Source organism: Poecilia reticulata, chromosome 1, assembly GCF_904066995.2.
Source record: "Poecilia reticulata chromosome 1, P_reticulata-male-v2, whole genome shotgun sequence".
In the NCBI taxonomy this organism is placed as follows: Eukaryota; Metazoa; Chordata; class Actinopteri; order Cyprinodontiformes; family Poeciliidae; genus Poecilia; species Poecilia reticulata.
In genome coordinates, this window is record NC_088830.1 from 16,764,474 (window position 1) to 16,782,550 (window position 18,077).

At 38.5% G+C, this 18,077-nt stretch overlaps 1 protein-coding gene across 1 annotated transcript; it reads right to left on the reverse strand.

Annotated features, from left to right (window-relative positions):
* Positions 1–13,454: 13,454 nt before the first annotated feature.
* On the reverse strand, positions 13,455–17,680 carry LOC103465810 (perforin-1-like). Its single transcript, XM_081607312.1, has 3 exons — positions 17,506–17,680; positions 16,794–17,329; positions 13,455–14,822 (listed from the first exon to the last, which is right to left on the reverse strand). The coding sequence occupies exons 1-3, from the start codon at positions 17,554–17,556 to the stop codon at positions 13,637–13,639; spliced, it is 1,773 nt and encodes a 590-aa protein (XP_081463438.1). The 5' UTR covers positions 17,557–17,680; the 3' UTR covers positions 13,455–13,636.
* Between the last annotated feature and the right edge of the window lie 397 nt (positions 17,681–18,077).

Consider the following 18,077-nt stretch of genomic DNA (forward strand, 5'->3'; position numbering starts at 1 on the left):
CCATCCGAAGCGAGAGCCGACAATTATGGCTCCGACTCCAAAACATGTCGGGTGAACATTTAACGGAGACATTTATTTATTTATTTTTTTCCCCCCAAGTTTGAACTTGAAAACTTCACAGGAAGAACACTGCGAAAGAGCTGAAGGAGCAGAGATGTGACTGAAAGGGTGTGTATGTACACGCCCGCGTCAGATAGTTGCTGAGCGCAGCACTCGTACGTACGTGTGATTAAAAATTCAAATGAGCGCCTTTAGTAGTAGATGGAAAGCTTTGAGCCTCCGTAATGAGGCTGATATATGAAGTTTAAACATTCGAAGCTGCTGGAAGTGCCACCACAGAAAAAGAGACAGAGAAACGCGGAGGGAGGCAAAGAAGAAGAAGAAGAAAAAAAAGGGGGGTGGGGGGGTAGAGATTTGTGGCTTTGATGCAGCGATATCACCGTGGGGCACGGCTGGTTAGCTGGGGCTGGCTGGTGCCGGGATCCGGAGCGCCTTGCAGAGTGTTTGTAACGTTCCCCGGGATACCATTTCCAGCAATCCCCTGCCAACAATCCAGGACAAACCGGGAGAAAAGAAGAAGCAAAGCAGAAGAAGTTAAATTACAGAGTGAAAGGAGCTGGAAGAAAGTGAGGGGGAAAAAAATGGTGCGGAGTGGTGAAGCAGAGGTGGATCGGAGGGAAGGAACCAAGGGAGCGACAAAGAAGTGACGGCAATCGATTTCTCTTACACACTTGTCAGTCACATATACACACTTCACACAATGCAGCAGGTAGTGTGAGAGGATTTGGTGTGAAGAACCAGGACGCAGTGTGAGTGTATGTGCAGGACAGAAAGACCGCATGTGGATACGGTCACACTCACACTGTTCCTGTTGTATCTCTGGAAGCAGTGGGACTCTGGTGCCACTTTGAACTTGCCCACCATTAAAAACCTGACAGAGTTTTGAAGAGGCCTATTGAAATGAAACCTGTGCATTTATAATGTAAATCTTATTTTTTTCCCAACCCTTTCTTCTCTCCTTTTTCATTTCTTTTTTTATTTAGACAGCATTTGAAATACTTTATATGAACGTTCAACTTAACAGCTTCTCCTGCCGCCCGTTTTTTTGCCATCTGCAATAATCCGTCTTAACTTGTACTTAAAAAGGAACTGGCTGAATATATTAGATTTGTTTTCTTAAACGTAATCATTACTCCTTCCATTATTTTGTTTCTCTCTGATAATCTTCTGTCTTATTTATCGCAATAGCCGTTACTTCAAAGTGAGCAGATGAGATTTCTCTGAACGACAGCATATTCTTTACCGTCACCACTTTAAGGTAGATGCTACGGTCTTTTATTTTATGTGTGGCAGAGACTGGAATGACACTGAAAATGTATCTTTATTTAAATCAGTGATGTCTATGTGTGTCTTTGTTCTGACTACAACCAAGCTTCCATGTTCAGAACTGAACAAACTGTACTTATTCAGTTGGAGCCTCTTACGTGTTTTCTTGCTTTAACCAAGGTCGTACCTTGGTTTTGAACCAACTTTGTTGTAGCATACATGTGTGAAAGAACCTAAAATTGGTAGTCAAGTGACCCATGTCCAAAATCTAGCTCTACGTACAAACATTGATTCCCATGGCGACTTCAGACAGAGGTTGACCAAGGAGTCGCACTGATTTCATGCTGCTTGAAATCAGTCAGTCTGCTGTCAGGTGCTGCTTCCTGCTGAGTGCTGTTTGATCTTCTAACATCTGGAAGGAGGCAAGGAATGCCACCTGTTTAATATCACCAGAACATGACAAATGCCACTTAGTTTATTGTGCAATTTTGAAATTTATGAAGTTCAAACTAAATTGACTTATACCTGCTGTTCCTCTAATTCAGTAAATAATCAAATAGGCAGGATATTTGAATTCCCCAACATAACTTTCCTAAAAAGTATTTGACTTATTATAAACAATTCCTATCCTCACTCTTAAAAGATAATTGTATCCGTAGCTCTCCTGGATCTGGATCAAGATCTTATTTTTGTTGGCCCGTGATTGGTCTTCTTGGCTTGATCTCTACTTGTTTGACTTTAAACTTATAAAGTCAAACAAAGAGCTCAGATCAAACAAAGTAATTGTGCAAGAACAGTTGGATATTTCTAATTATCTCATTTGTTATACAGAAAAAAACTTACATTTGATTATTCTAATCCTACCTACCTAATTTTATGAGACAGGATGCAAGCTGTGTGTCTGCGTAGAAATTTTTTTTTCCCAATCACAGCTTGTTCTCCATAGATTAACAAACACAGTTGTAGATTTAAGAAAATTAAAAACAAACCTTAACATCACTTCCATTCAGCAAGCAACTTTTAATAAACTCCAGGTCAAAGCACCTTAACTGTACTGTACCTTTAACTGATGCTGGCTATTAGTACAGTATTGTCCATCTGTGGCATAGAAAATTCTCCAACAACACTTTCCGACACTTTTTGACATGAGATACCCATTATAGCTGACGTGAATCTTACTTCACTGGTAGACCACCTATAGGTTGAGAAAGATACTTTGTGCTGCATCCTTCACCTACATGTTGGGTTGTTGTGCCAGTGACTGGTGGTTGAGTCTTAATAAAGCCTAAACCCCGCCGCGCTTCCTCTCTCTGTTCTGCAACTCCTGCTGCTCGTCTGTCTCAAGTGTACCGTAATTTACTGTCACAGAACTCCTCAAACCGGCCACCACACAGTGCGCAGAGGGGGAGGAAGAGAAGGTAGCACAGATCACCGTCAAAAGAAGGAAACAACTATACCAACTTCCCTTTCTGCAAAAAAAGAGAAGAAAGTAAAAAAAAAAAAAAGAGAAGAAACTGTTTTTCAGAGACTCAAACTCACAGCGGTTCACCAAGCCTTGTTTAGGTTTTCTGCTCTCTTTTTTTTCAGAAAGGGGAAAGAAGGAAAGGAGGAAAAATTGCTAGGTGGTTGTCAACAGTTGAAGCTACAGCCGCACCTGGCATCGTGCTACTGGTCTTTGATCACTTGTCGAGTGAAATTCCACCACTGGATTAAAGTGAAGGAGGGGGCATCCAAAGGTGGGATGACTAGCAAGAGTGACAAGGAAGGATAAAACACAGAGGACGACTTTGCCTGAGACGTAACCCTGCGTGCTTGGTGTGTTTAATATGGTGTGCACAGCCCTGTTGGCTGTAATTAAAATCAGCGTGAATTGTTAGAGTTGCCCAAAGCCAATCATATCTGTTCCTGCCCACACATTGCAGAAACTTTCTGTTTGGTAAAATAACCCTATCGAAACAAGTGAAGAACACTATCTTTGACCTGACACAAGCAATCAAATGTACATCATTGATGAGTAAATTTCCACAGGGGCTCAATCACCTGCTGAATCAGAAGCACTGAATTATTGCAAAATGTAAATTGTAATTTTTTTTTCAACATATTTTGTTTTTCAGCAAACCAAAAACTGATCATAAAAGGAAATGCATTTCATTGTAAGTTATTTCTTTCACCTACATGGTATTTATTGCTTAACATGAGGTAAATAGAAATGTCACAAGGTGGGGAAAAAACATTACAATTCAAAATAAAAGTCGCAAGTTGGGCTTTTTGCTTCTTAATGTAGCGCCGGATTTATTGTCACCAGAAATCATATAATTGAAATTGAAACTCTGTGTTTTTGACCACAATAAGGACAACATCTGAGCTCTAGTGTCTACATCAACTCCTTACCACTTAAATTATCTAAATGTATTGGAGATGTTTTTGCTTAATTACATGCAAATTATTATTTTACATACATAGATACACATTTTGGTTCTTAAAATTAGCAGTATTGGGCATCTTTGGCGTTGGTCCAAACTCATGTTTGATGTGTGGAATAAAACACAACAAGCTGAGGTGAATTTGTGACCAAGTGTAGAACATGGGGAAGGACTTTTCATTTAATTTACTTAGTTCAAAGTAAATGAAACCTAGGAGCATCTCTGAACTTAGTGTTCTTGTTGACACATAATGATTTACCAGATCCATTAAATATGATGGAACGTGAACTTTAAAAATTAAAAGCTAAGCTATTTACCTTACCAAGATGTTATAGCTCTAAAAGTTAACGCTGACGAGTAAATTAATCTGACGTATACAGGGAAATGGGGATAAAGACACTTTAAAAATGTTACGGTTGTTAGTGCCAGATGGGCTGGGTTGTGTATTTCAGAAACTGCTGCCAAACTCTCCTGGAATTTTCACCCACAACCTCTTTCTTGGGTTTAAAGAGAATGTTCTGAGAAACTATTCAGTGAGCCATGGCTGTGTGGATAAAAATGCCTCGTTAATTTCAGAGGTCAGAGGAGAACTGGCAGGCTTGTTCGAGATGATAAAACAGCAGCAACAGTAGCTGAAATAATCACTTGTCACAACAAAGGTTCCAAAATGCACATTCAACCTTAAAGTATATGATCTAGGGTGGCAGAAAACCACACTCTTGCCACCAAAGGACAGGTTCACTAACATTTCAGATACAACATTCAAATGATTATTCAGAATAAAAAAAAAAAGAAGGCATTGAACAACCCTGCTTTGTATCCGCAGTCCATGCTAGTGGTGTTATGGTACAGGGGACAAGATTTGAGAAATCTGTCCTATATAGTTAAAGTGATTCCTTTCCAGGCCTTGTGGCGAAACTGTGAAAAAGTTTTTCAAACACGTCGACATCCATGGAAAGTGTTAGAGTTACCAAATTAACACCTACCATGGGAGTCATGACGGAGCACCACTGCTTTAAATGGTGAGAGCAACCTTGAACAAAGCACCAGGAACCCCCTTCACTTGACAGCTGGCTCTTGTGTATGCTCTCGACTGAGCATGTGCTAATGCTGTCAAAGATTTTAGGCAAGAGAACTGCTGGCATGCTAATCTCCACTATGTTTGCCACCAGGCTGAGAGGAGCTGTCTGTGGCATACACAAGGAAATGTTGACGGTGACCAGTTGTTCAGTCTTGCACACTGAGGAGATGAAAGGGACCCAAGATTTCCCAGGTTACTGTGGACAATTACAGCAAATGCTTGATTTGACAATAGGAGTAGTTATTCATGGCAGCTGCTATCGTTGTGATGTCACCATTGGGATCTAAAAACATGCGGCATGCAAACTACATTAATTAGGTTATATACATATAATGAAGTTAATTAGGTATATGGTTACTCTTCCCAGGGATGTGGACTGTAGGAAGAGTAGCCATTGTTACAGCAATGGGGATCCAAATAAACAAACAAAGAAACAAACATATACGTACTGCATATCAGAAGATGCATATAGCATGGATATTATCCTTGTCTTGCAAGCACATATTTAGTTCCTTCACACATTGACTGTCACTAAGAGGCATGGGGCTCAGTAAGAAGTTGCAAAGAAACTAAATGTTTGTAAGAGAGTCCGTCCTTAACGCTCCCATTAATACAGCTGTCACGAGTGAAAGCATTATGCGTGGTGTGGTTTCTAAAACGTACCACACAGCAGGCGTGGAGCTATAGGGGGGACTGGGGAGGCAGCTGCCCCTTGCCCGGGCCCGGATGGGTGCCCATGGGGGCCTGGGTCTGGAGGTGCCAGGGAGGGAGGAATGGTTTCAAGTTGCTTTAATATCTGATTAAAGATGGAGAAAGTGCGTCCTCGCCTGTTCAGAAAGGTGTATGTAATGTTAAAGTCACTGTCCCTCAGTGGAATATATAGTAGTCAGTCCCAGTGACTGTTTCACTCATGGTTTAGCAAATGTGCTTCCTTGGTAAAAAATGAAACAAGAAATGCGGCCCAAACCCCTCCACCCACCCACCCCCCTCTCAACAGTTTACAGCAGCGCAGGTGATACATGTGAGGGGCCCGTTAATTGGTCCCGCCCCCCGGCCCGACGCTGACTTGTTCCGCTAGTGCCACACAGGTATACTGCAGACAGCCACTGACTGCAGGATTTTGTTTATTATTATACTTATCATGACCTTAATATGTTTGACAATATTCCAGTTACAAATGTAAAAGACTTTTTTTAAACGTACAAGGAGTTAATAAATTGTTGTACCTCTGTCTTTACTCATTTCAAAGCCTAATTAATATGCTTGTTGTAAAATACTTTTTGCATGTATGAAAAATAAACATACATGCTTTTTCCACACTGACCAGAAAATCCAGCAGATATAAAGTTTGCAGCTCCTATGTGCAGATAGATTTGATTTTCCTCAAGATGGTGCTACTAATTTCACTCAGGATTACAGATATTTTTTTTAATTTGACCAGCAGATGGCAGCGTTTGCACCTGGAAAAACATTTGTGCCATACAGCGCAAGAACTCGTGATGAGTTCATGATGACCCATTCAGAGAGACTGTGCTTTCTTCACCTAAGTACCATGTATTTTTTATTTTTTTTATTTTGTACATTTATTCATATATATAAATGAGACCCAGGTGATAGTAGAAATTAAATTCAAACTTTATCAAAGATACAGAACCCTGGTCCATAAAAAAAATAAAAAATAGAAAAGGGAAAAAAGAAAAAAGTTGGTAAAATTTTAACTTTTTTGGCCTTTTCTGCTATTGCAGAGATTTCCTGTAAATTATGAAAATACGATACAGAAATGGAGATTATGGAAAAGCTGTGAATGTCCTACCTAATAAAGGTAATCTTATTGGTGTGTGAATAGAATCACATATTTAAATAGAGATTGAAAAAGTTTCATGCTGCTCATGCTTGTACTGTATTTCAGGTATGTCTTTGTGCATACAATCATTCAGAGGTGCGGCAGTCCGTGAAGGCCTCTTCACTTCATCTTGGTTTCATGGGAACCTGCGTGCAGCTAATCCTCCTTTTGGGTCTAGAGGGCTTCTCCAAACAAATCATCCAGTTCTAAAACCCAATGCTCCTCAAGTGGGCTCCTGGCTCTCTTTGCAAAGTCCCACCATGTAACACACACACACACAAAAAGAGAAACCCTCTTTTTCATACCCCACACATAAAACGGCTACCTACCGTGAGGCAAATCCCTTGTCTCTGTCTTTTCTTCCAAGAGCAAGGGAAGGAGAAAGGAATGGGGTGTGGATAAGCCAGACCAGCAGGAGACTGTCAAGTTGAAGGACTGGATGACCTGTTTTGGAAGACGGGCTGAGTCTGAATAATGGCTGCTCATGAAGGGGTCATTGTTTGATTGGAAGCTCAAGGAAAGCGAGGATAAAGGCTTGGATCTTGATACTTTGATGTGGCTCCATCTGCTGTTTTTCATTATACATCAGAGAGTTGTTGTAGTGTACTGTATCAACACCTTTGCATCAGTTTACAGAATGACTGTGTACCAGACTCAGTTCCAGGTACACAGTGCCCTGCCCACTGTTGTCATCATAGATCTCCTTGAGAAGAACCCTCCATAATCTGCTTAGTTTGAGGTTGGATTCTGTTCTTTGGGTTCTGAAATGGATGATGCTCTTCATCTTCTCTATTTGTTTTCTTCAAGGTTTGTTATTCAACTGTCACCAATTGTGTAAAAAGAAAAGGTCATGTAGTGTAAGAGTCTTCTGTCGCTCTCTAGTTTTGAAAAAAAAAAAAAGTTCTTTAAAAGAGTTTCTATATTTACCAAATTGAAAACCGTGTTTTCTGGTTTTCCTCTGTAAACCATATTAAAAAGAATCCATTGTTAGAAATGAAGGTCCTAAAATTAAAGTATCCTCAGAAAAGGCTTTTTGTTTATTCAAGAAAAAACTTAAAAGGGTCTTTGAAGTGCCATATTAATATTGCATTACAATGGGTAGCGGAAAATGGTGTCTTGTATTTTTCTCACAATATTTTTGGTATATTTGTACCTTTCTTTTTATTAGTCCTGTAAAAGTGAAACCAGTTTTTTAAAATTTTCAGATTTCCTTATATATACATTTTGATTTGTAGCTTTTCTCCTGACAAATGTGGGAAACTATCAGTGTTTTCTGTGTCACCAAATAGGAAACGGTGTATCTAAAAACGAGTCTTGCATGGAGCTAAGCATAAACAAATGAAAAACATTGTGTGAAACATCAAGTCGTGTTAACTTTGTGAAGTATGAGTGTTGCTTTTATTGCATCCTAAGATTGCACGTGTTGTGTATCAGGATGAAGGTTATAAAACTGACTGTATATATTACTCTTGCCATAATGTCATGGTCCCATTTGATTTTTTTTCTGTACTTCGTTTTGAACATGAACCCTTTATACTCAGTGGTCAAACAATTCTTACATGAATTTATCAGAAAGCAAGTGTGAATGTGTCAGACAGAGCTGCTTCAACCCCTCAGCATCCTGAAGTGACTGAATCTTTATTAGCGCAGACTGAACTTCTGCACAGTGTCGCATGAGGTGAGTATTGTAAATATAGGCCTTTGCTGCAATTCTGTAGCAAAATTTACCACAAATTTGTGGTTTTTAGCATGTCAAAAACCTCATGTCGTGGAATTTTTAGACACAACCGTAGAAATGTACGTCGAACACTGACGCTGGTGCCATCATGATCCTATCATGTTGTAGACCCAAAAGAAGAGAAGAATATGGGATGTGCATGATGAATCTGGATTCTGATGATGAACAGAACCAGAAGCTGGCATAGGTTCACAGAAAACAACAAGAACAGGCTGGCAACAACAACAGAGGATTTTAGAATGAGAACTATTAATGTTGTGGAGGTTGATTACTGGAATGTTACAAAGGCGAGTTAATCAGCAGATGAGGAACAGCTAACAGAACAGTTGGATGAGATTCTGAGGAAAGGCACAGAGTGAACCAGGAAAAGCTGAACAGAAAATACTCCATTTTTAGATACATTAAGCACAGGATTTTGTAAATGATAATTTAATGCAAAGTTGGCATTTTTAATGGACTTTCAATGCAACTTTTAGAGCAACTTTGCATTAAAAGTGTCATTATTTACCAAATGACACTTCATGACAACTGACATAAACATTCATAAAAACGTCTTTATGTTCATGACAGATGTTATGTCATGTTTATGACAGTGTCATGTTAGTCTTATTCACACCCCTTCAAATAAAGTGTTACCATTGTTTTTGACTGGGAGTGGTGCATTTCTTTAGACAGCAAAAGTAGTACTAGGTGGACATGGAGGATCAGATTACTTGTCTCATATTGTACTATCATGACCTTGTAATAGTTTAAAAAATATGTAAAAAAAAAAAAAAAAAAAAAATGCATTATTAGTAAAAGTTACTAATAACTTTTACTAAGGCCCATTTAAGGTCAATGGGCCTTAAATGTTTTGAAAACAAAGTTGGGATTAATAAAAAGGGTTGTAATGTTCAGTATCCACATGATGGTGCTATTGTGTAACAACTGTTGTGGCACAAATAGTTTTGTTTATTTCACTGATTTTTACACTTCATTAAATCAAATAATAATCACTTGCATTATATAGAAAGTTTTATTAATACAACGAATCAAAATTAGGCTGATGAAATTGTTATATCTTTCAAAACTTCTAAAACTAGAACTTTGTACAGGATGAGAAGGATTTTTATTTATCTCTGAATTTTAAAGGGAGCTGATGCATTAATACTAAAACAAGAAATGTGGGTCCTTTTCACATCTCCAGTCAGATCTCCTACTGCAGGCTAAGGGATGAAATGGTAGACTTCAAAAATAACTATTTGGACGTTCAGTTTGCATTGTAATAATTGAGTACACAGGTTATAAATGCAGGTACCATATTTGGATATTTTAAATATGAACAGGATAGGCCAGGCATTTGAAGTATTGTGCAGGTGAAAGAAACCAGAACCCTCCACCCCCAAAAAATGTCTTGAATTAGTATTCTAGTCACACCTTGAAGTGACTAGAATACTTCAAGGTATTCTAGTACCTTGAAGTACTAGAATAAAGTGGCCGTCATAAAGTGGTCGTATTTATGTGCCAGGACAATTTTGCTCTGTAAAGATGTCATATCAAGATGCCATCTTGAAGATGGCATCCCAATTTTGTTAAAGGGCCACTATTATGTGTCAGGAAATTGAATTTTCTACACACAATCAATTTTCCTTTTTCCTTTAAAGCAGAATTCAGACTCTGTAAACTTTTGTCAGTTTAATGTAAATCCCACATTTTTGATACACTGTTTTGGAACATATACTTGCAAAAGAATTTGAATACGCTTCTAAAAAATATGAGCAACAAATGTTTGTGTAACTTTCAACAGAAAGTTACACAACAGAAGCATTAGAGCTTCTTAAGTCAAAATATGTCATACTCAAATGACAATATGTGCAACTGTTGTCTTTATGAATGCTGTATTGCAGTAATTTGCGAGTACAAAGGAAGAAACAGAAAATTTATCAGTACAGATCACATTTAGATTGAATTTGCAAAATATGTTCTTTTTATTAATATAAAAGTCAAAGATAGAAATGCCACATGCAAAAGTGATTCAAATCAAAATCCTTGTCATTGTCCAGTCGTCTCACAGCTGGCCCAAATCTGGCTGAGGAGCAGATTTAGCAAACCCCTTCTTTAAATCTCCAAGCAGAACCCTGTTTCTGGTGTAGAAAACTTTAGCCAAAGATGGATCCATGGGAGAAGGAATGTACTCCTCACACTTGTTGCCACCAAGGCTTGGTGCACACTCCACTGAGTAGCGAAAATAAAAGGTACCATGAGTAAAAATGCAACTGTAGCATTTGTGTAAACAGTATACTATATTTCTAAATAAAAAATGGATCATGACCAACAAGGTCAATAGGCTAGTTCTCAGAAGTCTAGATACGACTCAGGAAGGAGTAGACAGACTAGAAGTTGCAGATGTGAGTGCCTTGTATTCACAGTAATTAATTATTTACATTACAATAAGGGAAAAAAAGAAACATTCAAATGGCCATATTAAAATAAAAGGAAATAATACAAAGAAAGAAATATTAAATTAACAAATCAAAATAAAACAAATCAGTTCCACAGTTCCAGCAAGAAGCCACACTATTCAGTTCATACACCCCCCTGAACTGGGGCGGTTCAACAGGATCAGGTGAGTTGTTTAGAGGGCTTGCTGCAGTTCATATACTGACAAAAGTCAGATCAGAGTGAGAACAGTTTTGTTCATGGGATGCAGAAAGTCTCCCACCAGCCTGGTGGGGAAACCAAATCTTAACACCACAGGTGAAATCCTTTTAGGCTCTTGAACCTGATTCTTCAGCTCGCCATCGAACCTGGTCTGTACAATAAAGAAGGACCAGTCTCAAATATAATCAAAACATTCCAGTGTGCACACAAAAAAATATGATCGGCACTCATTGCAATATGAATAATTCTAATGATCATTTTGCTAATCAATGAATTTCCAAATACATTTCTAAATAAATCTTATTCATAAAAAGTCAATAATTATGCTCCATACAAAAACAAACAATATAAAAAACATGAAGCTAGGCAAATACTTTAATAAATATTTAAGGCATCTCATTGTTCTCCAATTTGTTTGTTCAGAGTCGCAATATAGTATCTGGATTGATAACGCTAAGTCTTCATAAAATGACTCACCAATTCCGCAGTTCATAAGGCATACAATCGGTTTTGTTTCCCTTATCCCTCAGCTCACAACCGGAGACTCCTAAAGTTGGTACAATTTTATCAGCATCATACATGATTAAAGAAAAACAGAATGTTACACTCTAATCTGGGATGGAGGATTCATGATTTGAGTGTCATCTTTATAGAATGAGAACTGTTTTATTTAGGGCCCTCTCCAGGTGCAGGACCACACTGCAGCATTTGAAAGACTGTGCACACTTGTGGATTCAAGTCATGTGACTTGGAAATACCGCTAACATACTATTGCCAGTAGTCATAGCAGAAAAGACCTTTTCTACTCCATGTCCACATTGCACAGAGTGGACGGAGCTGAGCAGTGCTGTCAATCAGTGCTCAATATTTTAGCTCCTGACTCACATAACCGCCGGGCCGTGTGTCTGAGGGAGATGGACACCCAAATCAGGTTTTGGTGACCTGATAGTACAAACTACAAAACCGAGTTAACTTGCAATACTGAGTCACTTGCTAAAAACATATAGTTCATCCCTCAAAACCAAATGTTCACATTAATGGAAGTGACAATGGCAATGGAATAAAAAGTCCAGGTTTATGTCGAAGCGAGTCAAAAGGATTTCCCATGTTTTCATTGTGACACTTCACTCTGCATGTACTTTCTAATACAAGAAAACCACTGTAGAAAAGATTGTTAATTATTTGTTCCAGCCCTTTAGTTTGGTTTTCTTTATCTAGGTGTTTCATGTGTAGTGCCTTTTTCCTCCACTGGGTGGCTTCTTCTTCATACTTCACTTATGGACATGAGCATTCAGTGGGGCGGCTCTCAAGGCAGATTTGTTATTACCTCTTTACATCGTGTGCGTCCATTGAATGTAAGTGGTACTGTTGATGTCTAAGAGCTGTATTTGTATATTGTCTTGTCGAATGTTATGGTCGCTTAGTGTGGTTTGTTCGTATTATGTAGAGCTAGAGCTAACTGTTTAGGTTAAGCTAGTAAGCTCAGTTAATTAGACGCAGCTGTCGCTGGTGTTACAATTTCCGACCGAAATGCCGTGTTTCTCTTGTATGTTTTGTAGAGTTACGCTATTGTCGGTCGGATTGGTTGTTGTTTGCGTGTAGAGCATTTACAGACATATACTCATTGTTTGTATTTGTTTGTCTTTATAGGAAACCACACATACTCACAGCTACATACACACGCATACACCCAATACACACACAATCTCATCTACAAGCGCACCCCCTTGAATCCTGCCTGTTATGTGTATGGATGAAGCTGGAAGTATATTAAAGTCAAGTTAAGCCTAATTCTGGAATCGGACGTTCTCTCCTTCCAATAACTCACCTCAACATATATAATAGCTGTCCTAACACGACGCCTGGAGTGATTGCTTATCCACAATAAAACCAGTTTCAGTTTTTAATACAACCACATTTTGGTGACACTTTACGAAAGTGCTCAAGACAACACTATTCACTATTTGCTCAGCCATTTCAAAACTGCAGAGACAGTAAGTGATGTAAATGAGTACCACACATCAAGGCTTCACACTTTTAATGCAATTAGACTCTTTGCGATTGAGATGCCAGTTTGTTCATAGCCCTGTTCAAAAGCTAAGAACAATATTATTTATAGCAAACATTTAAAACAACCAATGGATAAAGCTGTACACTGTTGTAAAAATATCATCAGTGAAACCTAAAGTTCATCTGAGAGAAATTGTTCAGTCAGGGAGACATTTTAAGGAAAGAATGATGAAAAAATATCTAAAATATACTGTCAAATAACGCTTCCACCTCTATTTAATGTTAGAGACGTGAAAAAATACAGCCGTCTGTTTAGAGAAGTCCAAATATGGATTTTAATATAATAAAACATTCTCTTAACACTTGCAATAATGAAAGAGACATTTCATTGTCTTTGTGGATGCTTTATTGCAATATCTTGCAGACAGGAAAGAAAAGTGAAAGCAGGATTATTGGTGGGTATTTTCGCTCATATATAATAGTGACATGATATTACTGCGAAACCTTTTGCACACAAAAGTTAAAGAAGACACACTACAAGCAAATGCATTTGTTTTCTTTTTCAAGAAATTATCTCAAAACTGGTCTAAACCTGCCTGACTAGCTGTCTTAGAAAACGTCTTCATGGAATTGCCAAGCAGAACCCCATTCCTGGTGTAAAACTCTTTGGCCAGTGAGGGATTCATGGGGGAGGAAATGTACTCATCACACCGGCTTCCTCCCAGACTTGGTGCACACTCCACATAGTAAGAGAAGAAGAACGTTCCATAATCAAACATGCAGCTGTCTGACACAAACCCTTTCCGAAGATCAAAAGAGCACTCGCCAAGCAGATCTCTATTCCAGTAAGTATCCTCATCATATACAGAAAATGTCAACTTGTTTTGCATATTGATGACAATGGGTCCAAAATCAAATTTTTCTGACCATCTGGGATTGTCATCATCACTGATTATGTCAGTGCGCTTAAGCTGGTCACCATACTTGACCTCCACTGAACCGTCTGTCTGCGTCCACTTATCACCATACAGCCCCCTTGCATAAAGTTTGTACACCACCAATGTGGCAAGACCTTTTCCAGCAGGACAACAGTTTGCCTTTACATTGTTGTTGCTGTTACACACACAAGCACAAGGATCTCTTTTGTTGGATCTATGTCCAATTTGACAGGTTTCAGAACATTTTTTCAGCACTGCATTTTTTAAAATGTACTGCTCCACTTCTTTTTTCAGCCCATTTTTTGCCCGGTGATTATCTGGAAGTATGGTGTGAAGAGGTTTCAAGTTATACTGCACGATATCAGGTATGGTTTTAAGAGAGTTTAACCAGTTTTTATACACATCAGGGTCCGAACCGCCCCCAAAAAGCGCAACTCTCATATCATTTCCACCAGTGACCTCTGTGAAACGCTCAGTAAATTCTGAGCTGAAACTTTGTCCTGAGCTCAATTTTTTCTTCTTGTCTTCGCAGTGTTTAGTCATGGCTTTAACACTAGCAGTGTTAGCAAAGCTAGCTGATGCTTCAACCGTCAAACAGTCACTAACATCTGTTGCTGTAAACCCATTCATGGTTGCCTTGCAGGTCTGAAAAGAGGTTGTTGCCTTTATTTCCCCTCCAAGATACACCTGTGTGATATAATGAGTGCCATACGTGTCGATCAGGTTGTGATATGGTGACGCTTTTCCAGGAGAATATGGAGGCACAGAGTTCACAGCTGCAAGAAAGTCATGACTCAAAGGAGGACTAGTGGTCAGTCTGTACCTGTGGAGCAGAAAAAGAATGAAAAGAAGTAAAGGATTGTCAGAGTCAGTTTGAAAATATCATGGTGGTACATGAACATGTTGATGTATGATTTAATCATTTTTCACAATCTTTCCAAAAAGCATGTTGCAAATTTTATTAGAACAGACGGGGGAGTTGGTGGGATCACCTTAAAAGCTTTTATCATTTTCCTAAATCTATCTTAAAAGTAGAATTACTGATTTAATGTAATGTATTGGTTATTGAATGTTGCAGTTTGTAGGGCATTAAACACACAACTTCATTTCATCTATACCAGATACTTCTAGGTCAGACTCGGCATTCGATCCGACTCAAAAGACAGGAATTAGTGACTCCTTACATTAAGTAGACCTACAATCGCATATGTAGACCTTCAGTCATCCAGATTATGGCAATCCTTAAGTTCTCTTTTTTCTTGAGGACTTTTCACATTTCCTCCAAAAAGCATCCTCAGTTCTGAACATAGTTGGAAGTAACAAAAATATAAAGTCCCTTTTCAGCTGATACCTACTTGTTATCTCGACTTAGATTTACTTGTTTATTATGGTTTTCCATTAAGTACTGGTTTTGGTACGAGCCCCTTTACGTGACCGGCGTTCTAAGAAGGCCAAGTTAATCTGAAAATGTGATTCATAAGTGATCGGCATCTCATCCCAAATTAGTTAACAGGCTATTCAATGGAAAAAACAACGCTTGATGTTAGTACCTGATTCAATGTTTGGAACTTGGCAGTTCATGAACTGAAATAGCGAATGATGAATCGGAATCTATAAATCAGATGGAAACTTCAAGACAAGAGTCACTGCTTGTTTAAAGTATGAAGTAAAATATAATCTTAAAGAAAATGTTAGAGAAATTAGAATTCAGAGCGAGTAAGATCCTTAACATACAGCATGATGTAATTAAGATACTCTAAAGACGTAAATAAATTTCAACACATAGTTATCTGCTTAATAGCAGTGCTCTTTCTCCTCTAAAATTTGCTGTGTCCTAAAGCCTGAAAAATATTGATTTTGATTTTCACCTCTGACTTTAACCTAGATACAGACCCCACTAGTGTCTCAGTTATTGTCATCCTTCTTCCTTGAAGTAGCTTGTAAAAGACCTGCTCTCCGTCGCGGCTGGTTTGCTTTGAAAACTAACCTCAAGCTTTTCAATTGTCACACTTTTTTGCCCCCCAACTGCTTATCTCCATGTATAGTATGTCTTGATTTGCACTTTATGTATACTCTAATTTGTAACACAGAGTTTGCTTCTCTGAGATTTGGATTTGCAGTTTTGTAAATTATGGTGGCTCTTCTTGATAAAAAATAAATAAATAAATCTGTGTTTTGTCTGTTATTTATTGTGTTTGTGCTGTTATGTGAATTTCCTTCTGGGATTAATAAAATATGTTCATTCATTCAGTCATTCATTCTCCTTTTACTAATTGTTCTGTATTAGTATGTTAATATAATTTAAAAATCAAGCTCATGAAGTTTATATGTAATGAAACATAATACATAACACTGGGCTACAAAAAATATTTTTTGGAAGTTCAACTGAATGAGAACTATTTTTACACCGCTGAATCCAAAAATGACATCCATTTTCTTCAATCAGGTCAGGTTTTTGTTCTAATTTGATTTAGAGAAATCTGATCTTCTAACTAAATCAATTACATTTTTGTAACATTATCAGTTAATTTCGGTTAATATTTCTTGCCAAAAAAGGTTTTAGACAAAAAAATATGTTTTCTAACAAAGAGTATTAATTGTTATAAACCTGGATTTCTGTAAATCAAATAATAAACACTCACAAGGGTAAGAACATGTATATTGAACATTACGTCTTCATTGTGCAAAGTTCTCCATCTCTTTTCTGTCCTGATGGAATCTCATTTAAAACATTTCTCAATGAACACAAAAGACACCCATCCAACTCATTAACAGCATCCATGTGCATTCTCACCTATAATAGTTACAGTTGACAGATTGGCGGACAAATTCGTAGCGATCGCTTTTGGATTTTTTCATTCCAAATTCAGAAGCCCTGGAGTGTGACCCTCCAAGGCCAACACCAACAGTGACTGAAGGGTCTACAGGGATTTCCAGACCAATCTTCCAGTCGTTGGAGACCGATGATGTGGAATCGTTGACGAGAGATTCCACAGAATCATAGAGCATGCTGGAAACCTTCATGCTGCACTTTGGGAAGATTCTCCAGTCCACCACAGAGACTGGGACCTTCTGGTCCTCTCCATTCTGGTAGAAGTTTCTGTACATTTTGCAAGTGCCGTTTCCAAGGTCCCATGTCTCAGTGTCGATGACATAGGCACCCTTCCTCTCCATTGTCACAATGTCAAAGCCTTCTCCACCCAGGTTGTAGCCGGGGACAAAGTGAGCTGTTTTACATTGTTGTGGAGAACCAATGAAACTCATGGTGGATGAGAGTCCAGGAGGAATCCACATCCAAAACAGGAGCATGAGTTGCCAAAGGTTTGCCATCTATGGGGGAATAAAAACAAGGAACATCACACAAAAACACAAAATCCACAGTGTCAATTTTAAATGCATTTCCTCACTGCTCGGAATGGCAACAGAAAATAAAACATGTAAAGTTTTGTTTTAAGTAGATAAATAAAAAATAATTGGAGCAGGCAAAGAGTATCTTGGTACCTTACTTTGACTGTAGATGGCAAGTTCTGGTCAGTGGTTTCCAGTTTCCAACTCATTTACAGCACTAATGCAGAGGTGGAGCTACAGTGTACAAATGTGACTCTCACATGTGTTATTAATAGTTTAATTTAGCAGCTGGCTTGCATTAACAAGGAAATGCAACAACTTCTCTTGAGTCTCTCAAGGTTTTGTTTATTGGTGACAATGTGAGAAATTGGTTTTGTGTGTGTTTATCAGTCACTGTGTCATGGCAACTTCTTGATTGGTTCCAGCTGTCTGATGTTTCTCCTGATTACCCCCAGTGTATGTACTCCCACCTGTGTTCCCTGCGCCCTGTCGGATCTTTGTCAAATGTCGGGTCTGGAGGCAGACATGACAGGAACTGCCTAGCCTCTTTGCTCCCCTGTGCTGCCTAGACTTCTGTTCTCTTTAAAGTCATCATTTTTTATTGCAACCTGGGTCCAGCCGGGTCCATTCTCACCAACTCACCAATCTCCAATTCATGGCAAACAATCCATTTGAGTCAATTGTTTTTAATACTCACTTGATCATAGCATTACTCTCATGACAATGTCTC

Bases quoted from the DNA above. Each gene is read 5' to 3' on its own strand.
- LOC103465810 (XM_081607312.1), bottom strand. From the start codon at position 17,556: ATGAGTTGGAAACTGGAAACCACTGACCAGAACTTGCCATCTACAGTC. The intron at 17,330-17,505 runs GTAAGGTACCAA...ATTCCCCCATAG, and splicing joins ACTTGCCATCTACAGTCAAA to ATGGCAAACCTTTGGCAACT. The intron at 14,823-16,793 runs GTGAGAATGCAC...TCTGCTCCACAG, and splicing joins GTCAACTGTAACTATTATAG to GTACAGACTGACCACTAGTC.